Source organism: Leuresthes tenuis, unplaced genomic scaffold (assembly GCF_036924035.1).
Source record: "Leuresthes tenuis unplaced genomic scaffold, fLeuTen1.0.hap1 SCAF_18, whole genome shotgun sequence".
In the NCBI taxonomy this organism is placed as follows: Eukaryota; Metazoa; Chordata; class Actinopteri; order Atheriniformes; family Atherinopsidae; genus Leuresthes; species Leuresthes tenuis.
Window position 1 is genome coordinate 14,912,863 of NW_027325372.1, and position 24,729 is coordinate 14,937,591.

Consider the following 24,729-nt stretch of genomic DNA (forward strand, 5'->3'; position numbering starts at 1 on the left):
ACCATGCCACTGCTAAATCCAGAGCAGTCACTTTCAGCCGCTCAGCGCCCTGGTTTACAGATGGGCTTTGAAGGATGAAGGCAGCAGGGCGGGTCCTTGAGCGGCGCTACAAAACCTCTGGCCTCATTGTTCATAAACAAATCTACCAGGAGCATCACCAACAATATTCAAAGTCCCTAAAAGAGGCAATGTCACAGTTTTAATTCTGATGCAATCAGAAACAACCCAGGAAATTCAAAACAGCTTTTCTCCACCGTCAACCATCTTCTCAAACCACAACCCCCTCCACTTACTGGCACTACAGCAGAACAGTGCAATCTTTTTATGGACTTTTTCACCTCCAAGATTGCATTCATTCGCTGTTCTCTTTCTGGTCCCCTCACCCAAACCGTTCCCCCAACATCTGCATTCCCCCAACCCCTGAGCTCCTTTCCCCTGGTCTCTTCAGAAGAGGTACAAAATATCATCAAGAAGATGAAACCCACCACTTGCGCCCTGGATCCCCTCCCAACCTCCCTGGTAAAGACCCATATCACTGCCCTAAGTCCCCTGATCACCTCTGTTATAAACCATTCTCTCCAAACTGGCCACGTCCCCTCCATTTTGAAGACAGCCATTATCAGACAACTTCTCAAAAAACACACCCTTGACCCAGAGATCCTCTCAAACTACAGGCCCATCTCCAATCTCCCCTTCATGTCTAAAGTACTTGAGAAACCAGTGGCTAGCCATCTTCAGAACCATCTAAAACTTCCAGTCTGGTTTCCGCCCCGCCCACAGCACAAAGACTGCTCTTGTAAGAGTCACAAATGACCTCCTGATGTCATCAGACTCCGGCTCCCCTTCCCTCCTCATTCTCCTGGACCTATCTGCTGCATTTGACACTGTCGACCATGCCATCTTATTAAACCAGCTCCACTCCACCACTGGACTCACTTACACTGCCCTCAGCTGGTTCCATTAATATCTCACAAACCGGACAAAATAAATCTCCATGGGCCACTCCACTTCAAACCCCCACACAGTCACCTGCGGTGTTCCCCAGGGGTCATTTCTTGGTCCCATCCTCTTCATCCTCTACCTCACTCCCCTTGGTCAGGTCATCGGCCATCATGGTCTTTCATTTCACTGCTACGCCGACAACACACAGCTCTACGTCAATGCCACTGCTGCAGCCCCACCCTCATCATCGCCATCCTCCCTGTCTCAACTCACCACCTGTTTGGAGGAGATAAAGGCATGGATGGGGTACAACTTCCTCCAACTCCATAGCTCTAAAACCGAAGCCATCCTGGTTGGCTCCAATATCCCTCTCTCATCATCAGTCACAAATCTTGGCATACAAATGGACCCCCAACTCACCTTTAAATTCCATATCAACCATCTCTGCAAGACCTCATTTTATCACCTCCGAAACAACTACAAACTCCGTCCCATTCTCTCCCTCTCAGATGCTGAAAAGCTCGTCCATGCCTTTATCTCCTCCAGACTGGACTATTGTAATGCACTTCTCATCGGGATCCCTAGTAAGAGCCTGCAGAGGCTCCAACACATCCAAATCTCTGCAGCTAGGATTCTGATGAGAGTTCACAAACATGAGCACATCACCCCCATCCTCCACTTACTCCACTGGCTTCCTGTCTCCACCAGGATTGATTACAAGGTTTCCCTCCTCACACACCAATACCTCTATGGACATTATCCCCCCATTATTATTATTATTTATTATTATTTTTACACACATTATTTGGTTCATATGCAGCTCTGTGTGTGTCTGCAGTTTAAATTAACCTGCTAGCTTGGAGGTGATTGGGTCACCTGTATAAATGTGGAGGTGGTAGGCGAGGAAAGGAAATGTTAGTGTTTTTTTCTCCCTGAAATGTAATGACAGGAAAGCATTATCAACACATTTCTATTAATTGAAGACTCCTTTTTTTCTTTGTGTGTCTGTCTTACCCTTCTTGTAATTTAACTTGACACTAGCGTACACTTTCCTGCGTCCAATCCCCCTTTTCTAGGAATCTCCTCCTATATCTCCTTCATCCCTACTCAACCTTCACTTCATCTTCACTTGTCGGGGATTGTGAATTTGTCACCCTTTTGACACACCACACAAGAGCCTGAGATGGGTTAAGAAGAAAGGAGGGGCAGCCCCAGCTTGAATATTTCAAAAGGGAGTGATCCTCAACACAACCCTATCATCTGTACACAGCTTCTGATCCTCCGTTTTATCCCGTCATACTTTTTTAGTTAGGGTCCTCTATGACTCTTATTCTCCCTTTCTCTCTCAAGAGATAATTCTCTACCAGAGGTCATGATTGCAGTCACAGTCAGTCAGATTTTAAATCAACATACCACCAGGCATTGCAGATAAGGAAACAAGGCCATTATCATTCTGTGAGGAGAAGACGTTCGATAATATATTATCTTTTAAGGTAAAGACACAACGTGTGTGTTGGTGAAGATGTTTAAGATCTTAACAGATACACCATCTACAACACACAGCCTTAAGTAGTAATTAATTTCCTGCTTTTCCATCATCCTCTGCTAGAATTTTAAATAGCAACACCCCTGCTGCTGCTGCCACTATACCTTGAGGCAATAGTAATCTCAAAGGGCTTTCAACTTGAATAGCTCAAAAGACTATAATTGAACTTTACCCACAAATGTTTTTTTCTGTTGATATTTTTACATAACTGACACAAAACAGACCAAAATTAACTGAGTACCGAAACGAACTAAATAATGCAGACCTCAGGAAAAAAAACAAACACTCCAAATTATCTTTATCACATTGACAAACAGCTGGAATAGTCCTGTCTGAGTCTATGAGGCTGCACTCTCGCTCTTTTGGGAATATAAGTTCAGCAATATACCTCAGAGCCAAGCCATGAAATGCTTCAGATTTGATAAGCAATGCCTTAAAAAAATTAAAAAAGGAGATTCAGAGCCAGTGAAAGGAGCCTAAAATAATGCTAAAAAGCTCTTGGCATCAACAATATTAAGAACAAAGTTTTAGCACCATTATTTACTTAGTATTTAAGGTATTCAACGTATTTAATCAAGATTAATTGTACATCTTATCTATAATGTAGTTGATCATTTGCATTAAATTTTGAATACTCAGAAAAACCTAGTCCTTTAATATTTATTATTGTAAATACATTATGATGCTACTGCGGTTTTTCTGTTTTTAATATTTAGTGAGACTTTTGATGTGGGCTTGAAGTGTTTTCTCCACCGTAATTAACAGATAAATGACAGACACACAGTTCTACCATATGACCACTAATAACAGTTACCATTATTTTTTCTCAACAGTCTGACACATCTCTTTGGTAGCTTTAGTTGTTCTTTGTGCAAAAAAGCTGGCAAAATTCCCATTCCTTGGTTTCTTTGTTGCTGTACCTTTCTTTAAATACCACCACGGATATTCAGAGGGATTCAAATCTGCGAGCTGAGATTATCACTCACTGACATTCCAAGAATGATTCCTGATCCAATCTTTTGTTGACTGAGACATACCTTATGATTGCTTTGCTTCCAGTCCGCTGTAAAAGCTTCAATGAATGCATCACAGTCTTCTTCAAAATGACCTGGTAATTGAAAGAACCTGAGATACCATTCACATCTCTACAGATCTCCCTCCATGCTTGACTTTTTGGATGTCATTCTGCTTGTCGAAGGGCTCTCTCCTTCTTACATCAGACATTTCTCTTGACCTATTGTTTGTTTATTTGAAGAGCTTTTTGGTCAAACTTGAGGTGCATCAGGTTTTCAGATTATGAAGAGTATTCTTATTCTTATTGGTGCTTGTGTTCCTGCCTCATCAGGTTCTCCTGCAGGTCTTTGACAGTTACACAGAGAACCTTCTGACATTGTTTTAAAACGTCTGCTTTTGCTTTTATACAGGACTATATGTTTTAAACAGACAATTAATACTTTCATCCATGTCTTTTGGATCTGTTTCATGGGAATTTTCTTTGATTAATTACCTTTTTTGGTAAGATTCAAGATAGCTCCTGCATAGTTGGGATTTGTATAGCAGCTAAAACTATTTGAGTGATGTCATTCAGTTACCAAGAGTTAAGTTGTTGATTATAACAAAGCTTTTACACCTGGAAATTGTCACTGGTGTCATAAAATTCATGCTGCAGAACAACTACATTAACGAGCAAACAATTGATTGAACTGAATAACCTTTAGCGACCAATCTCTGACAGAATGCTCTGATAGTATTTTATCATCTCAAAGGTAGGATGCTGATAAATATCCTGTCTTCTATGTAGACTTTAACAAGGGAAATGGAGAAGACACGAGCATTTTTACGAACACTAACACTTTTAGCGGAAAGTCCTAACAAGGTCGAGGAAGAAAAATCCTGATGGGTTTGTGTTTGTTTACCTTATTAAAACTGTCTCATATAGTGTGACATTGTCAACATTTGGTGAAGCTTTAATGAAAACTGAATATCAAATGTGGCAATTCACCAATAGTAAAGAAGAGAGGGGGTATGGTGCCCTGTGATGCTGAAATATCTGATGTTTTCTGTAATTTTTCTTGTCAAGGACACTGCCTAAGAGTTCAGTGTGCCTGTAAGAGTGATAATGGGGAGGGGCTGAGAGATGCTTGCATGCATAGGAGAACAAATTGCAGGTTGAGTGTACTGCTTATAAAAAAAGAATCAGGATAATCTTCCCCTTCTTCTCTCCTCTCTGGTGTTCACTTTAAGGGCGTTATCTTTGAGAGTGAAAGCTCAGGTTTGTCTGACAAAGTCATGCTTCTTCCAATATTATACCCGAGAGACTCGTCGCTGTTTCTGAAAGAGAAAACTAAACTCTAATATTCCTGTATTTGAGAGGAGCTCCAGAGAGACGGTGGTATTTACAGAACTTTACAATCCCTTCAATGTATCTTGGATATGTGATCTCCAATATTCAGTCGATTGTGGTTAAGATCAAAATTTGACCACATTACAAAGCATAATTACATTATTGTCTCCTTAAACATATTAGTCAGATTCTTGTCAAAGTGATTATTTAAGTGTGTGATTGCTGCATTTCAGCTTTTTATTGTTTGCTAGTTTCTGTAATATCTGCTTTTCATTGTCATTGTCTTAGTGAGGTCAAATAAACGAGTAATTGAGACTATATAATGCAGGGGAATCACTTTCTGCCCATTTTAGATGCAAATGACATCTACCATTTAAGAATTCTAAAGCATCAGTGTTATCTATGTCAAGGAGAATGGAGATTGTTAAAGTTTCAATGAGGTTCTTAAAGTGGTGGGATTCATTGTGTCAAATTACTGTCTGAATTTGACTTTTTCATCCAAAGTAACATCTTTCACATTTTCTTCAAGTAAGAGATTATTGCATTAAAATTTGAAGCTGCTTTGTATTCATGGGCCATTATTTTAGCACCTCCTTACATAATGAAAGATCCCCTCCAGATGTATTCAATGATGGTTGAAAAGCTCCACTTGGTGTGATAATTTGTCTGTTTTTTTTTTTCTTTTCTTCCCCATAAAAATGTCCAATGACCTGCTATTAAGCATTTTTAAAATGGCAACTTCATCCCAAGTTCGCCCAAAAATGTTACTACATCTTACTAAGTCCAGCTGCTCTCCAGCAGTAACTGAAAGTCCATTTTGTTCATAGTGAAGTTTTTACCTTTTTAGATGTTTTTCTCTTTCCCGTGAAGGTTTACTTTTATTTAGAAGAGCTGAAGCCAGGCACCTCATAACTGATATGACCATCATGAAGACTTTTTGGCCATTGACCATCATTGGACTGCCTTGATATTTGCTACTTACATTTATGTTCTTCTAACTCTATTTTCTGTTGTAAATGTATAATGTTGTCAGTTTAAGTGCATACCTTAATTTCAATGTCTACCTATGTGTTTTTGTTTGTTTTTACTTTCCACAGAGGGTCAGGAAGCGAAAGTGGGCGAGTACAATGCAATTGCTGATGTGCTTGAACTGAACAACAACTCCATCAGGTTCCAAGGTATGATACAGTGTTGACACGTTTGAAGACAGAACTCACAGGAGAGAGATGTGGTTCTGACTGAAACAAAGAATATATATATTATGAATATATATATATATATATATATATAGTATGAAGACGAGAACCCTAAACACAACACCTGAACAAAGAAAAGAAAATGTCATATTTTCTCGGCTCAGCTTTAGCTTAATTTTTAGCTTAGTTTTGATAAGCTTACGCATCATCACAGCATTTATTTCCCACTTGAGTTGCACAAATCTTTTGCCAAGATATTGTATTACTCATCAAGGAATTGGACCACTCTGTAAAGTCCTTTCTAGCACATCCCAAAGATTGTCAATGGGGTTACTGTAATGTCTGGACTCTGGTGGCCAGTTCATGTATGAAAATGATGCATCATGCTTTTACAATATGAGCACGATGAATGGCCAGGCAGTTTTCATAATTCAGTCCTTTAATTCAGTCCTTTGAATTGGGTTTGTATGATTTTTATGTATAAATCATACAATATTTATATATATACAGTCATTGTATTACCTATAGTTCATCTGTCAACTGTTGCTGCATAATGTTTATAGCAAATCCTACAAATTATTATTCATGTACCCTGTCTTTTGGGGGATTAAAGATGATTGGGCAAATTAACATAAATTAAAATGAATGCAAGAAATGTGATGGCAATGATGGAAAAACATCACATATTTGCATCATTGTCCAAATATTTCTGGGCCAGACTGAGGACCAAAATGTTCCACTTTAATACTCTCCTCTACTTGTCCACAAACTCTCTGCAACACACACACACTCTCTCATGAACACTAGAGTTCTCAGTGCAGAGACTCACCACTTTAAACTGTCTCTGAGCTAAATTATTTACTAGCCCATTTTTCACCTCTGCTGCGTTTGCCTTTGTTGACATACTTTGTAATTTGTTTGATCCTTCTGGCTTTTCTCTCCACCCTCACCACTCATGCTCAGTCTTCTCTCCTTTGCCCCACATACAGAAGCTCTAAGAATGAAAGCTTGTTTCCACATCCCTGACCACAGTGAGTGAAGAAGAGTAAGGTGATTCCACTGCGATCGATTGGCACAGTGGCGGAAGAAAAATAGAGAAAATGATAAGAGAATGCAGGATATAACTGCAGTAACTTGAATGTGGCGCATAGAAAAACATAAGCACAACTGGGGCAAACTGAGGACCAGAAAATGGATCTCAAAAAACTGAATAGTTACTGCGGTGTTACCAATTTGTGGATGAAAGGGAATAGATTTGAAGGATGACCATGAAAAGTAAGCTGAGTAATTTTACTGGTGAGAGTTAAAAAGCCCAGAAAAAGCACGGCTGTGCAAATAGATTATTAATAAAATGTGTTTTTTTCTTTTGTCTTTTTCTTATAGGTGTGGAGCCTCCTAAGGATCGTACATTTGTGCGTTTACAACGGCGCCACATCAATGTGCCACTGTACAGCATCCTGTCCACCATAACCATACTGGGCATGCTGATGGCTGGGGCATTTCTGTTCTTCAACATCAAAAACCGAAACCACAGGTTTGTATCTGGCATTGGGGAAGTACAGCTTTTAGAATAAATAATACTGGATGAAGGTGAAAAGGGTAAATATACAGTGCAAAAAAAAAATTAATTAGGGGTTGGTGTTAAGGGAGAAGAATTTGACAGATGAAGAGTTTTCACATGAAAACTATGTTTAACCTTGATCTCTCTGTTGAAATACACTTCTTTCAGATAATGTTTTACATAGCCTAACCCTAACCCTTACATATGCTTTGAATACACTCAATTCTTCTTTTGTTCTTGTATCCTTTTAAACATTTTTGCTTTCATTCCTCTCTTTCAGACTAATCAAGATGTCCAGTCCGTACATGAACAATCTGATCATCTTAGGAGGGATGCTCTCTTATGCCTCCATCTTCCTCTTCGGCCTGGATGGAGGTTTTGTTTCTGACAAGGAGTTTGAGACCCTGTGCACTGTGAGTCCCTTCAACACATTTCAGTAACAGATAAAATGCTGGATGTTGACTGAGGTTTCATCCTCAACATATTCGGTGATGATAGTGCCATGAAATGATCTTTGTCAATTTAAACGTTGTCACACAAATTCTAAAAATAATATATTAATTTTTTTGGAGGGTGCTGAATGTCTTCTCGCATGCACTATGTGATCATGAGAAAACTGATGGAATCTCTTTGCAGGTCTCAGGCTAGCATTGAACACATTAAGTCCTTACCCCCAGGTAGCATTACTGTGTGACTGTGCTGATACTGGATTAATTAAGGAGTTCTGATTACAGTAATAACTGGTCTCCACTGAGAGAGCACCCTACCAGATACTGAGATTAACACATGTATGCCAAAGTAATGTCAGACAGGGTATATCTTGTGCTGCTATTACTTGGAAAAAGCTTTGCTGCAAAGCAAACTATCACATCTAGACAGTACCTGCATATGTGGTGCAGCTGGGGTTTACGCATAGATAAGTGCTTGAAACACTTGTTTTATATGCAGCATTTAACACTAAAGTATATGACTGTGCACTCGTGAAGACTTTGCAGCTACATTTGGCTTCTCTTGGTTGTATTCAAATTGTTGGCCTTTTAGAAAACATCAGCACTCTCCTTGTGCAAAAGAAAACAATAAGAGTTCCTCATTTAGTTTTTTATTAAGATGAAATGCTCTTAGGAGTGTGACAGCCTCGTGGTCCATTATGTTCTCCCAGTGCTCTGGGAGACAGAGAATAAATCTGACAGCCTCTTATTTTTAGATTGTCTCACAATGCCATTTTGACTGAACTTATCTAGTCGATGTCTGTCAGATTAGATGTTAGGTTTAGCCTTGATAACCACTTTACGACATGACACAATTATGTGTGTTCCCGTTGTTCTGTCAGGTCCGGACGTGGATTCTCATTGTTGGATACACGACAGCTTTCGGTGCCATGTTTGCCAAGACCTGGAGGGTGCATGCTATCTTCAAAAATGTGAAAATGAAAAAGAAGGTACCTAAAAACTATTTGGTCATAAGCATACAAATAACCAAATATTTTGGATTATTTTTTTCGATATCTGAGATTGTCTTTATTCTATATCTTTCTAATTTTAAGATTTTTTTTCAACTGTCAACACAAGCATTTGTACACCTTGTAAATTAGCTTTCAAATTTTCTCAGTAATATTCAAATATGTATGCATCTATTTATATACAATAGCAGTCACACGTTTGGACACAGCTACTCGCACAAACTGAATAGGTAGCTGTTTCCAGATTGTTGACTGGTTATGGACATGTTTAACAAATCCTCTCAACTGATCTTACTATGAATAAACTAATTGTTACCATGCCATAGGGTGTAATAGACCTGCTGGATTCTACAGTATATAAAGGATGCTACAACATACTGTGTCTGGCTTGAAATGACGCATATAAGTTGCGACACACCCACAACCTCTGACATGGTTTGCTTCAACTCAGACCATGAAATTCACCAAAATTGTTCTGCACTTAAATCTAACTAAAGACCAACTGTATTCCACCAGGTCAGGTTTGCAAGAGAAATTGGTCACAGCCTCTTGTTACAATACTCCTGTCTCACTGGATGCACCTCAACATTTTTTCAAAGGTGTCTGAGACGCAGCGCTCCATTCGACTCAAAATAAATCCAACGCTGCACAGTCACAACAAATAAGATGAAGGAATTAATTGAAAGACTGTGCGTGGTCTACAGTCTACTTTGTGATGTGTTGAAGTTGATGGTCTCAGCAAGCCAGCTGACCTTCTGTTGAAGCCCTTGGTCGCAATTAGAGCTGCTTGCAATTTCTGTGTCTCAGATATTTATTAATGTGGAATTTTGTGGAATGCACAACAGTTCTAATTATGATATGATGTTTAAGTTTCTCATTGGTCACTTTTGCTCATTAAACCATATAACTACTGCCTAATTCTGCCACAGGCATATCCACTGACACATGTAAAATAAACATGGCAGGTCTTATCCAGGAGATTCGCATATCTTATGAAACCTCAGCACTGGTGTGTGGGTGATTGTGCTCAGACTCGTGCGTTTCAACAAACAGCCTGAAAGACCAGCAGGCCCTGGCACCTGCTTTTAAAATCTATTCCAAGAGAAAAAAAAAATTCTCGAAATACAAATGGTTTTTTAAACATCTGACACAATCTGTTTCATTGGCGCAGTTATATAAAGTGGCGCTCTCTGTGTGTTGTAACTGTGCTTGGCCTCTTTGTATTTATAGATCTTGCTCTCTCCCCCTCCATTTCTCTTTCTTTCTCTCTCACCCTCTTTCATATTGGAGGAAGTGTGGGTGGCCTGCCAGAAAGCAGGAGAAGAATGAAGAAAGAGGGATGATTGAAAGTGTGTAAGGGGCTGGATGGATGTAGGGAAGTAGTAGCAGAAGGACTGATGGAAAGACAGAAGGCAAAGCAGGGCAGAGAAAGAGACGAGACAAAGACTGTGGCCTCAGTGGCAAGAAAAGTAGGTTGGCTACTATGAAAAGATAAGGAAAAGCTGAGGAAAGTTGGCAAAAGACTGATTAAGAGAAACCAGATTGCAGGTTATAAGACAATGAGCAATAACTAAGTTCTTCTTTAGTTTCCACTGCAATTTTAAAATGCAAGAAACAGAGCCTGACATTTCTTTAATTCGTTGTCTTTTTCAAACTGATCTTCTCTGGTAACAAAACAATTTTGCATTTGTCAGTTCTATACTGCCCTGGCTTTTCATTGCCAATTATCTCAATTCAGTTCTCCCCTTTTCATCCCTTTTCTCTTGCTAACAAATACAAAACAAATGTTTCTTCAGAGGCAGTCTTCACCCGTATTGCATGCTTCAGCCCTTAACCCTCAAGATGTATGCTCTGTTGGCTCAGGGCCCGGGTTTGTGTGCAGGACACGCACACAAACCACACTGATTGAGTGCAGGTGCTTTGGCTTCAGCAGACTGATAGTTGCTGTTGGTGCCCTGAAATGTCTGCCAACTGCTGTCAGGGGAGGGACAGACACAAGTGTTAGCCATCTTTTCTTCAAACTATGGAACTGGAACAGCATCCTACTCCCCTTCCTCACCCTTCCTTCATTTATTTTTTTCCGTACCCTGGGAAAGCAGAGATTTTAAATCAAGGGCGAGTTCGATAAGCGTTCCACTTGGTGGGCTGCAGTAGGCACTTGTTCACTTTTTAAAAAGCTCAGTGTCAAAGACAGCACAGGGGGAGGGGTCCATCAATGTCTTTTTTCCAAACACACACAAGTGCGCGACACAGATAAACATACACACTTAAAAAAAATCACCTCTACACACTCCATCACTCTGGCCCCTGTAGTAGCTACTTTTCAATCTGTGTGTCCTGGTAATTTACTGAGTTCTCTGTGGTGACATATTGCTGCATGCCTGAATACATGTGCTGCCACACTGACATAGGGCAAAGCTGAAAAGGTACAAAGCAAATTAAGTAATTTACATAAGCACGCTATGGCTATGTGTGGCTATGGCTTCCTCTATACACATTTTCAATTTGTACATAAAATCAGCAGGATAGAAACACTTAAAATTGAGCAAATAAGTATTTATATTTAGTAAATGTGGTTTATTGATTTAAGGATACACCTGACTAAATGGAAACAGATTTAGCAAATAGATGGTGACTGAAATGACTCTTTTCCTCTGCAGTTCCAGCAGGACAAATAGTATAACCTTCTGCCTTGCTCAGTGAGCTATCCCCTAAAGATCAAATCAATTCACATCTTATTTAACCGATTTTCTGAAGAGTTGTTAGAAAAATTCCCACACATTTGAATGGGACCCCGGCTAAAGATTGTGAACACATGTCAGAATATATAGTTTGTTTATAAAGAGACACTTTGCACAACAACACAAGTGTTTCTCTACAATCTGGATATTATAACGTCAGTAAAAAATATATATTTTTCCACAGTATTTAGATTATTCTGTTCTTCCAGATGCAGTGGCTGGCTTCTTTTTTTTCACATTATGCTATAAAGGCATATTTTCTTAATGAACAATTCTTTTTTTGTTTGTATTTTTTATTTTGTAAATGATTTAATCTGTAGGGTTTTTTTTCACTTTATAATCACTTGTTTGAAAATAGATACATAACTCGAAGTCTGCCAACTTTGCTAAAATTTGCTAAAAGACAGAATAGCACTGGAACTCAAATGATATGTCAGATTGGCAATGTTACTGGGGGAAGACGATGGGCAACCAGTCAGAAAATTTAATTATGAAAAAGTAGTATGAAGTTTTTGCTTAACGATACTGAGGTATTGTAAATGTTGTCCACCTTCGTTTCAGGTGAATAATTTGACCTGTTCCACACCTACCCTCTTCTAAATGGACTACATTTATATAGAGTTTCTGTACATTAGTCAAAGCACTTTACAATACATGCCATCATCATTCATTCAAACAGTGCCCTAATCTACACATGAAGCACTTTTTCTATTGCCCACACATTAAGACGTCAATGGATCATTTTTTGCATTCAGTATCTTGCCCGTAAGGAGACTGACATGCAGATTGGAGGGGTTGGGGATCAAATCACCATCCCCCTGATTAGTGAATGACCTGCTTTATTTCCTGAATCACAGCAGGCCCTGATAACTGTCCTGACGCAATTTCTTTGATATGAAATGTTCTTTGTCTTGCCGTGCCTACATTTACTCAATGCCAGCATCATCAAAAGTCATCAGATCAAAAAACATGCCCCTCATTTTGAACCCACTGGGAAAGGGATGGGGGGGGGGTCACCTGTGCGAGTTGCATCTGGGGTATGTGATAGTCTCCAAACAGAGCCTGGCCTGTGTTCCCTGACCTTTGCTTTGATCCGGGGTTCCGGACAGTTAGGCGCTAATAAAAAATCAAGATCACAAACAGGTCATGACTTTCATCCCTCCAAAGTTCAGGGTACAAAAAGGGAGCTTTAATGGTTGACAGCATTTAGTCTTGTTTGGTGAATCTTTTCCAAATTCTCACATCATAAGGTACCAGACTGTGGCTTCCTCATATCTTAGCACTGGCAGAACTGGTATATACTTGTGGATCTTAGCCACAGGCCATATAAGCTAAATCTGTTATATAACACATGTGCTTGTGCTGCCTCAAAGTTTGCCTGATTTCCTTTTCTAGTTAGAGGTTAATTGAAGTAAATTAATCCTAATTAGTTGGAATGAAAGCAGCAGACTTATTTTTCATGAGGTGGGATTCTAGGGACTTGGTTCTCATAGCTACAGTTGTCAGGATGATTTTTTTTTTTTTCAATTACCTTTCGATCATATATGGTAATACATTACATCAGCAGATGTTGAGTTGTTTGCTTAATACAAGCATCTCATCTTCTCCCCATTCTCCAGATCATAAAGGACCAGAAGCTGTTGATTATCGTTGGCGGGATGCTGCTAATCGACTTATGCATTCTCATCTGCTGGCAGATTGTGGATCCACTCAGAAGGACTGTGGAAGAATACAGCTTGGAGGTGCGTGTTCATTTGATCTTTTTCTAATCTTGGCTGAATTTGTGCTCCATTTTGGTGTTATGTCAAACCAACATGAAAACACTGAGCTGGAAGAGTCCTGGTGACATAGATTGTTGCTAGGAATTCCAGTGTTTTTTTTTTTGGAGTTCAGGAAAGCAAAATGTCTGCTTTAGGCCGTAGCACAAGTGTCTTTGTTGAGCCAGTTATTTTTGGGTCAGGATGTGAACCATTGCTACCACCTGCACTCATCCCATGGCCGGACATTTGCCAGCTTGGATGGGAAACATTGGCAATGCTGACTGGAAAAGAGACGCTTGGCATCACATTCTCCTGGCTGGAGAGGTTGCATAATGTTGAGTAAATATCAACACTTATATACTGTGACTGGTAAGACTGGAATTAAATTCTCTCAGATTGATACAGGATTGGTCTTGCTGTACGCCCAACAGGCTCTAATGAACATACTGTAGCACTGGCATTAGAGGTTGATGCTGTGTAAAGCGTGTTTTAAATATAACATATTAGCACCTAAGTCTGTGGTATTAATGTCACTTTGGTTAAAGTGAGACTCAGACTTGATTCTTTTAGTTTTCGTTCCCTCGTGTTTCCATTGAATAGGTTTTCATGCATTGTGGCTTTCTTGTTTGATACGTCTGGTGTCTGCCATTAAAGACATTTAGGGCTGCAACTATGAGATTGTTAAGTGTGTTTTTAGTTGAGTTTCCGTTTAAGCTGCTATAGAAAGAAAGGTCCACAATTTTAACAAAAAGAAAAGGTTGATGAACTCCTCAATTTATTAAACACAACAGTTGGGCTTGCCTTGGTCCAAAGGAGAGTTATACAGAGTAATGACGAAGAGCTGATGCTGTGATTACTTTTTATTCAGTTTTGCTGGAAGTAGAAGAAGTCTTAAACTGCTTCTTTTTTTGGTTATGCCTGCTTAGGTTTTCTCCAAGTGCTCCAGAATATTCATCCATTCCAAAAACATCTGCGTTTGGTTAATGTGTTCATGGCTGTCGGTCTCTTTAATATTTTAATTGAATTAATCTGATAGGAACTGAATGTATCAGTGTTGTATATGAAAAAGCATTCAAAACGTGTAACATTTACCAAACACTTTCAAGCCGGGACAAGTCTGAACAGCATGCAGTTACTTTATGAGATTTACACTTGCTAGTTAATTTTGCATATGACCTGCTTTTTGGATACAATAAATAGATACAGTGCTGTTCACAAAATGTTCTGCTATGCAAAGATACTGCTGTTATTAGGTGCAGGTCATAAGTGGCGGAAGGATGAACTTTTTCCCTTTATCGTCCAGACAAAGGACTCAGTGGCAAAGCAGAGATAATGTTTATTTTTTTCTTTCTGCAAGAAATGACAAGGAGGAGACATTATTCCTCTTCAGTTCAGATTAGATTATCTGTTTAAAAACTATGAACCATTTGTACATACTACTGAGTGGAGATTTTCCTTAGTGAGTCATTTCTCAAGTCTTTCAAGCATTAGTTTGTAGTTCACAAGGCGGTTAAAAGCCTCCCACGAACCCAGAGACCTCAGGAATTGATGCCATTGGGAGATCCTCAGTGACCCTTGCTCTCAACAAAGGTAATCACAGAGTCAGGGAAGGAGGTAGGGCATTGGGTTGATTGTATTGAAACTTCTTTTGATAATTCTAGATGGATTTTCTTGTTGTTGCTTACTTGGCTGCATCCTGCAGGGGATGGAAAGGGTGCCCGATGCTGCCCTGCACCATGTTTTGACTTTTTTGTATAGTCAGCGTAATGAAAATCCTGTAAAGTCATAAATAGTCCTTATCTGAGAGTAGCAGGTCAGGGAGTATATTTTTTTCCTTGACGAAAAGATTCTTGTGGGAGTTCTCTGAGGAAGATATGTATTATATATTGCCAGATGTCTTTACTCTTTGTGCTCCTTTTGGTGTACTTTGAAGGTATGCCACAGTTGTACAATTCTAGACAAAGCCGTATTTCCTTTGTGCTGATCACCACTTATATATAAGCCTGCCTAAGGGGTGAAACAAAGCCTTGCTTAACATATTCATTTGTGAATGTTGTCAGTGTGTGCACTTGGGTCCTCATGGAGTATTCTCTGACTCTAAGCCCCTGGCCAAGGGAGTGTTGTGAATATATAAACTACTGAGAGTAGGAGTCCGCATTTTCCCAGGGGATGTGGATCTGCATGCCTGAGCTGAGGCATAGGCTTCGAATGCCTGCCCTGCCCGCTAGATTTCCAGCACCAGCAGCAATGGGCCCTTGGGACTGAGCTAGGGGCAGACAGCCGGGGGCTCCTCAGTGCCCTGGGCCTGCAGGCCTGTCAGGTGGGACCAGAAACCAGGAGGCAACCCCAGTACCTGCAGAGGGGTTAAGAAGAAGAGAAAGGTTGAGGAAAAAATATATAATCTTGTATATTGCAAACCTGTCTTTTAGATTCTAAGATACAAATACTTAGTGTTTTGTACTATTCCCATACAAACACTATTTTCATTTCAGGGGTTTGTTAGTGCAATGGGTGTGATACTAAAGCATTCAGAAAAAGATAATACAGGTTTGCCTGATAAGATGAGAAGTTAATCATATAATAATATAATTCATCTAATTCTTACTGTGGCTTCTTATTGTTATTCAAGTAAAGTATGAAGCAAAAAAAAAAAATATGAGCCTGAATAAGCTAAAAGGATTCTGGTAAAGAACCATTCTGGAGGCCCTCCGAGACTGATCAGATCTCGGGGTTGTGTCCCCTAGCCAATCAGATTGTTTGAGGTTTTAAGAAAGAGCGAATAAACTGTTTATGTTGCAACCAAACAATACTGATAGATAGGGTTAGGCACAAAGTCGTGACTTCTGCTGAATTTTGGGGAAAGAAATTGCAGGGGTGGAATGTTTTAACTTTTACTCAAGTGCTGCACTAAAGTACAAATATGAACAACACCTGCTTTACTATAATTCTGCTTCACTGTAGTTCCTTACTAAAATAATCCCACGCTTTGCTTGCAACTTCATTTTCATATAAAGGGTTTGACAAACAAATCATACGTAGGAATGAAATTTGTATGGTACTTTGCTACAGATGAAATTCTATGTCAAGATAAAATGTTTGATTTTAATTCAGTTCACTTTAAACTATTTTCATATTTTAATCATTGTTTATGTAAAAATTCCCAAATGTTATCATCCCATTTCCTTTTTTTTTTTTAGATAAAGATTTTATTCATTTAGAGGTTTGGACAAACTAAAAATTGTGTTATTTTAAACCCAGAGACTATTCTCTGAAATTCTACAATCATTCAGTATATTCAGAAAATGACTTCATTACTTCAACAAATTATTTTGTACATGTATAACAATAAAACGTTGTGTTAATATCATGTTTTGTATACTGTAATGTAGTCTCAATTTTACTTTAGTAACACTTTTGTTACAGGACTTTTACATGTCAATTTGTATTTGTAGTGTTTATTTGTACATTTACATTTATCCAAGTAAAATCTCTGAATACTTTTTCCAGAATGAACAAATTGGAGGAAGGGGCTTGTTTAACTGCCTCAGGAGCCAGTGAGACTAGCTCTGACAGACTAACCGTAATTACAGTGAGGGGAAAGACCATTAGTTTCCTAGTTTCTTGTAAGCTATCACATAATACATGGCCAGCATCCCCTGCGACTTCACTCTTGTCTGTTTTCTTCTTTTTTTATTGTCTCCCTCTCTCTCCCCCTGTCTTTCTCAAAATCTCTCCTGCTCCCCTCTCACATTTCCCCACTGTGGAGAATTGGGAGTTGACCATAGGCTCACAAATCTGTGTACCTACTGCACCCAAAGGTTTGCAGTATGACAATGCAGTGGTTTTGAAGTGCCACAGTGGACTCTTTCACCCCATTTGTTGTTTGCACCACCTCAAGATGGTTCTCTTATTGACTCAGGACCTACAAGGGTACTTGCACGTTATTTACAACAAGGGTGGTAGTAGATTCTTTCTTAGTTTAGACAGGAATGGTCACCTGTGTGTGTACTTTTCTATATATGGGCTTTTCTACACGTTGTTGAGTTTATAAGTGGCTATAATAAAGATTTTGGATAAAATGATCTCGCTCATTCCAGGATTTACCCTCTGGGAACATGGGCACAGACCTTCAAGGGTAATCTCTTTGCTCTGAATCCAGCAGGCTAAACTTAATTAGATATCATCAGGAAAACTAGGCCATTTCCCTTTGCATCTTTTATTAGCATTAAGAGGTAAATGAAACTGGAGAGGTTGACAATAGATCCTTGTGGAATGCTTCATAAAACATGACTGATTTAATACTCTTACAAATAAAAGTAAAGGAGGACCAGAGATCATGTGGAGCGTTAAGCATTTTAGAGAAGAATGACCCCTGAGTCATATTTTATGGCTGCACTTCAAACTTGCATTTTTAATCACAGTTGTCGATGATCTCCCTTCGCCAGGCATGACTTGTGACCTTGACATTGTCCCCGACCTTTTTAAAGAAACCTGGCATCTCATCTGTTTTTCACTGAGTACTATACACAAATCACACCCCAATATGCTGAATTAAATTAAAAAAATGTTAAAGAGGGTTATAGTGAATTGGCTAAGATGATAATTGCAGCAGTCCCTCTACATTATACAACAGTGTAAAACAGCATATCAGTCTCTCTTGACTAGAGAGCTTTCTAAAAGCAGGAATCATTCAGGCTGCTCCAGAAACTTCTCAGGAATGCTAATGGATAGTTTGGGCTACAGTGAGCAATTAGATCCATTTTGTGTCTGTTTAATAATTGAGCATTTGCTAATGGTCTTCTGGCTGCCACCAGATTAAGCCTTGCAGTACAGCCACACATTGTTTTGTCAAAGTACACGTGTTGAAGGATGTGAGGTAAATTTTCTAGTCTGTACACAGAATGTGGAATATGCCCACTCATGCACTGGCATGTTCCTTATGCCTGTGTGTTTACCAATGCATTAGGGTCCTCCCTTGTGGTCCTTGGCATTGACTCTTGCATAATGAAGGACAAACTGTCAAGGAAGGATGATTAGCATTCTGGTGGATTCTGCCGCAGACTCCCACCACTGTCTCTCCTCATGTCTTCTTCCCCTCCCTCCCTCCGTCGATTTTCCCAGCTTGGAAGCTGCTGCAAGCATCGGCAGGCAAGCGAGCTGCAACAGAATATTGCAGTGTGGCATCGCCATGGCAACGGCCATGGTTCCTGACATTCGTAACGCAGAGAGCGGCACTGTTGATTCATGAGACAAAAATATCGGGTTGAGGCACCCACTTCAGCATGGTGATAGATGCTGAGAAGATTTTAAGCATCCATAGAGATTTGCATGCGCTGAACTGATAGATCAACAGTGATTTACTGGAGCAGAGAAGGTCTATATATGCAGATACACTTTCAGTCTGCATACTTATTTTCATCTAAACTCTGAGATTTTTTGCAGCTTTACTGCCTCTGCTGCCCCCACCTGTATGCAGACAGGTTTTGGAAAGAGAGAAAGGGAGGGGGAAGAAGAGATTCATTCTGATGCTTAGACAATGCACTTACCTGTTCCTAATATCATTTCACTGGAGTAGCATGCCTAAGTATGACTCACTACTCGCATTTTAAGTGGAAATATTCCTCTTTGCGAAGATGACCTGATGGTAAATAGCTTTCTCGTTATAAGTAGCAGAGATTCAGGCAGGAACCTCACTGCCAAGCTGAGCAAAGAGATCAGCGCTGAGATTTACCACTAATTTGAGCTGAGTCTAAAGGGCACTATTGGGATCTTTGCTATATGGCCTTTACATAAATTTGAAGATTTGCTTTTCTCTCATACAATGGAAATTCATTTAACATGTCTAGATTTCATACTTTTCACAGCATTTTCATTGGGACTGTACAAGAAACATATGCTCTCGAAACATTTACATACATGCATAAAAGCACAACATGGGAAACAGATGAAACAACCATTTTTTTCACCTGCTTTAATTCCTATTAATAATTACATCTGACCAATTTGACAGCCAACACCTGTTATCAGCATGGCTCCACATTTTAGTGTCACTATGTACACGGTTGGTGGCATTTTGTCCATATCATTAATTGTGCGACTCCCTGCTACTTGTTGAATCTGTCCACTCTTGATATCATTTGCTTGCATTATTCGGCACCACTGCATACACTCACGTGTAGCGTATTAATGTGGCATATTAATGTGGCATGTCACATGTGATTTCAAGCTTTGTCATTGATACTTCATAGAAGTTTATTTTAAGTGGCTTCAATTACTTAGCCATGGTAGTCGCTGTCTTTTCCCTGCCTGTTTTGCCCACCAATCTTTTCTCACCGCTGTTGCTTACATTTACCTCAGTCCTCTCACAGCCTTGCTAAGGCACTCTAGCCTGCTCCTACAGTAAGGTTTTCTCGCATTCAGTTCTGTCTCTTTTATTTATTGTTAATTTTTTTCTTCGCTGTTTGTTTGTTTATTTTGGAACTGTCTCTTGTCTCTTGCTTCCTACCTTTGCTATCTACCCATTTCACTCCTGTCATCCCTCCGTTAGAAACTTTTCTTTCAGAGTCATGTAATCTGCAGACTAACTCTATTTGTATACCTCCTGCTCCATTCTCTTGTTCTCTGTCTCTTGTTTTTCTTCATTTGGCCACTTTCTATCTCTTGGGAGTTTGCTGAAGAAGCAGAAAGGCAAGCTTGTGACAGAAAGGCCAGTGGCGAGAAACTCAGGTTGGCCTAAAACAGTCTTCCTTTTTTCATGTTTTTCTCTCCCCTCTCCCTCTCTTCTCCAGTCTGTCTCACCTCATCCTAGTGATTCTTTTTCTTTCGTTATTTGCCGTCTTCTAATTATTTTTCCAATTCCGCCTCTTCAAAGAGAGAAAAGCAAAGTTTCTCGAGTCAGACAGATGACAAGGGATGCTGACAAAGTGTTCCTTCAATGGGATTCTATAGAGGGCAAGGTCAATCAGACTCAACGTTTGTACAGGCCTTTGAGATTTTATTAAAGTACCAAACATGCGTTTTAAAATTATTTTTGGTCATTCAGAGCCAGCTCACTTATTTATAGATCTAGACTCTCAAGCCATGGTTTGGAAATAAGATATCACATTAAAGCCTATATGTTCCGAGATCTTGCAAAATCCTTTTCATAAGATGTGCATTTTGAACATGTGTCGTGTTGATGTATGTATCATATTTACAGCTTACTTTGTCCTGCATAAAAAAAAAATGATAGCATCAAATATAGCATCAGAGTAAAAAATAAAAAAAATCAGTTGGAAAGGATTACTTATCTTTTTTTTTTTTTAATTTTACAGCCATTCATTGCTGATGTATTCTACAATGAAAGATGTATTCTTCAAGCATCTTAAAAACCTTTAAAATATATATATATTGAAATGTTCTCATTGGCTGTAATTTTACATTTCATCCTTCACAGGTAAAGTTTTGTAACACTCTGACTTCAAGGTAACTGGCGACTTTATTAGTTCCACTAGCGACATCTAATGAAATACAGTCCATCGGCTTTGTTCTAAGTTCTACTTTTACACCAGTGCAACTTTTTCAGTTTTAGTGAAATAAAAAAGATGACAATCTTACTTTTATATTCATTGATTACATTGTGGGTGGTGGTAATGTACCGGACTGCATTGCATTTAAAAATATGTTGCCCCCCTCTATTTATATCAATGGGGTTGACCACTACAATGGAGAGGTCTATTATGCAAGACAGTTGGAAACAACATATAATTATATTTACATTGCAAGGGTATGATAACACAGAAAGCCCCACTCTGCATTTGTGCGCTGCATTAAAAGCACAGAAATCACTGCATGGGCTCAGGAAGACTCACGAAGAAGGATTTCTGTAAATCAGTTCACCGTGCCATTCACAGGTGCAGATTAAAGCTGAATGATGAAGCTATTTGTGAACATGATCCAGTAACGTTTCCCTATTTAAGCCTACTTCAAATGGACTAAGGCAAAGAGGAAAACTGTTCCGTGGTCAGACAAATCAAACAAAATTCTGAAGGGTATTGACAGATTTTAGAGCAATGTGTGCTCCCATCCAGATTACGTCTTTTTCATGGAGGAGATTGTACATTTCAGCCCTACTCAGTTCTCAGACTTTTCATTCATTTACAGACTGTTACAGACTGAGGAGGGCATGCTACACAGTGGTAACCATGGCCCGGACCTAACTTTTTTTTAGATGCATTGCTACCTCTAAATTAAAGATGAGGTAATGTTTGTCATGAAATAGAGTCCCAACCTTTTGGGATTTGGGGCTGCGTTTCAGCAAATTGATTTTAGTGTTAACCTTTACCAAAACAAACTGAAGTCAGTGGTTGCTGAAGCATTACAAAGATACATTCAAGATTATAAACATCTCTGATGTGCTTTCTCAACAGTGCATGAATTACATGTGATTTAACTATAACATGCCAAAATCCCTATATCACCCTTTAACACTGCATTTATACACCCACACACACTGTACCTGTCGTGTTCCTCATTCACTCGCTGACTCACACAGGTTCTCCACTGCAGCCCCAGTCAACTGTTGATTGTGTGAATGCCATATGAAGGACACTATGCTCTTGTTTCACTATCAGCATGCTCTGGGACTGTGGGTGGGAGGAGGAGTCCTGTTTACATTTCATGTATTTCAGTTGACATTTAATCTCAAGATGGTTTTCTGTAGTTGGTGTTTCTTTGGAAATATACATAGAAATTAAATTCAACCCAGACTCCTACATTCAGTTTTGGATTATACAAACATTTATTCAGGAGCAATCATATTCACAGTGAAAGAGACAATGAAATGTCATGAAAAATACTGAGACTCATACAGTATTTATTCTCAAGACTGAAGAACAACGTCATCTGCAGCATTATCTTTGCAGCACTATCAGAGCTAAAATTGGTCCTAAGATGGGCTTTGAGGCTTTCTTTGTTAGCCCTAAGTAAAGCAGTCGCTGGGATCAATGCCAATTCAAAGTAAACTGGGTCATTAATGGATAACCACCACCCACCTAGGCCTCATCACATCGATCACATCTGAAGGGAAGAGGGATTGTAGAGAGAGAGCAAAAGTGAAGGGTACATAGACCTCACACATTAATGGAGATTCGTATGCCAATGTGAGTGTCTAAAACCTTGCCAATCTGCTTTGTTACATTTACAGTAAGATATTGTGACTGCATGTGCTGTATTATTAGATTTCAGCAAGGGCTATTATTACAGTTAATGTAAGACACAATGTTCCACTCAATGTATCTGCATTATTTCATCCTCTTGATATGAAACCACAACATATCAATATTTAGACAATTCTCAGTCACATGTTCTGCATGCCAGGCCCCACAGCGCATTTGTTATGGGCATCTATACATACATATATGCCTTTGACATACATGTTTGTGCATGACTTAATGATTATCGTTTTCCCTTTTGCAAAGATGCTCCATCAAAAACCACTGAGTCCTCCAGTTTTTCTTTGTCATCCTTTGAACTGTACTCTTCGAACAGTAGCCTATTGTGGCTATTGACATTCTCCTGCATTGAAGCACCAGCTGTGCACGTAGGCTTGATTTTTTTTTTCTTCAAGTGTCAATTAAACAGAGAAACGTTATATTTCCGTGCCATTTCTAAATGCCTAGCATGAAAAAAATATGCTCAAGACAATGATTCATACGGAGACTAACTGACTAGAGCTGTATCAGTTGCAGAGCAGTGTCCCAAAGCAGCCTGTATTACACCTCTAATGCTACTTGTGCTGTCTCAAAATGAGTTTAACCCTATTAGATAGGTTGGCGGCCTTCATTGTGAGAGGATTTTTCAATGGAAAACCAAATAGTTGTTCAAGTTGGGATGTACATTTATAAACATCGGCTCATTCTGGCCTCTAGAATTATAATTTGAATTACAGTATATATTAAGTTTACGCACAAATTTTGTGTTCAGAGGATCTTTTCTCAATGATGACATTAATGTGTGTTGAAGTTGCCGTGAGGCACAAAAGTTTGAAAGCGTTTTCGTGCTTGTTGTTTTTGCTTATTTCCAACTCCTTACCTCTGTAAGTTTCACGAGGGAAAGGCAAACCAGGATATGTAGCCAAGACCACAGAAGTTTTAGTTTACACTGGATTTTAGAAGTTATTTGGGCTTATTTGCTCAGACAGTGTTTTCATGCTTTGGCAATGCACAGGCATTTGTCTTGTGGGGGACAAGAGGGTACGATATGTGTAAGCTGAGTGTTATCAGTGAATCATGCGGGAAGGCACTTTAAGAACTGCTTCAGAGGTGCAGTATTTTGTTGACACTAGCTGGTAAATTGGACGTGTGGTTGTGCATGACTGAACCTGTTCAAGTGAATCTGTCGAAAATGGAATTGGGTGTCAGCATTCGCCGCCGTACCCCCACCCGCCTCCCTACAGGCTGTAGTGCAGGATTTGTCTCTCCTTGCCTCCGCTCACCTCACTGTGTAACTGTCTCTCTTTCACCCAAACAAAATAAACCCAAGCACGGTAAATTATCCTGACCTCCACCATCACCTGTACTTCTCTTTTACTGCCCCCTCCCTTTTTGCCCAGCCCTGGGTTTTTTTTTCCTTGCTCCCCTCTTCCTGTTCCCCCTAGACTGCATTTGCTAGGCAACAGCTGAATGAGCTTGTGGGTTATGCAATTGACCAATTAGAAGTCTTTCAAAGTGAAAACTGGTGACAAGAGTTTGCACAGTTACAGCTGAAGCTTTAGCCAGTGACGTGTGGACACTGGTTATTGCACTTTACAAATATGTGAAGCTTAATGTAAAAAGAAATGTTCAGCTGCGTCTATGTACAGTACACTTCTACTGATACTTCACAACTGTTTTTGATATTAGGTATTTGCACATGCCTCCAAATATTTCTGTCTAAGGGATTGTTTGTGTGTTCAGTTGTAGCGATGTCTCAGGTTATTATTGTGATCTTGTTTCGACACACGTACACGTTCAGGTATTCTATTTAGCTTCCCCTCCTTCCCCACTCGATTTGTATCAATATAATGCTTTCTGCACTATATCGCTCTATCTCTTCTCGTTTCCCTCTTTCGTTTGCCTCATGCCCTTTCTCGCATTTCTTCTATACATTTATCTGATCATTCTTCTTTTTCCATCTACCTGCCTCTTTCTGTCTCTCTTTCA

General features: G+C 39.4%; 2 protein-coding genes across 2 annotated transcripts in view; both read left to right on the plus strand.

Moving 5' to 3' along the window:
- The window catches only part of poc1bl (POC1 centriolar protein homolog B (Chlamydomonas), like), a 253,257-nt gene that overhangs the window by 155,014 nt on the left and 73,514 nt on the right, over positions 1 to 24,729 (plus strand). The gene's annotated exons all lie outside the window — the stretch shown is intronic.
- gabbr2 (gamma-aminobutyric acid (GABA) B receptor, 2) overlaps positions 1 to 24,729 on the plus strand; it is a 166,649-nt gene that overhangs the window by 105,676 nt on the left and 36,244 nt on the right. The window contains exons 9-13 of the mRNA XM_072370897.1: positions 5,930 to 6,010; positions 7,412 to 7,562; positions 7,870 to 8,002; positions 8,920 to 9,027; positions 13,409 to 13,531. Coding sequence (XP_072226998.1) covers positions 5,930 to 6,010; positions 7,412 to 7,562; positions 7,870 to 8,002; positions 8,920 to 9,027; positions 13,409 to 13,531 — 596 coding nt within the window. The remainder of the gene's footprint in view (positions 1 to 5,929; positions 6,011 to 7,411; positions 7,563 to 7,869; positions 8,003 to 8,919; positions 9,028 to 13,408; positions 13,532 to 24,729) is intronic.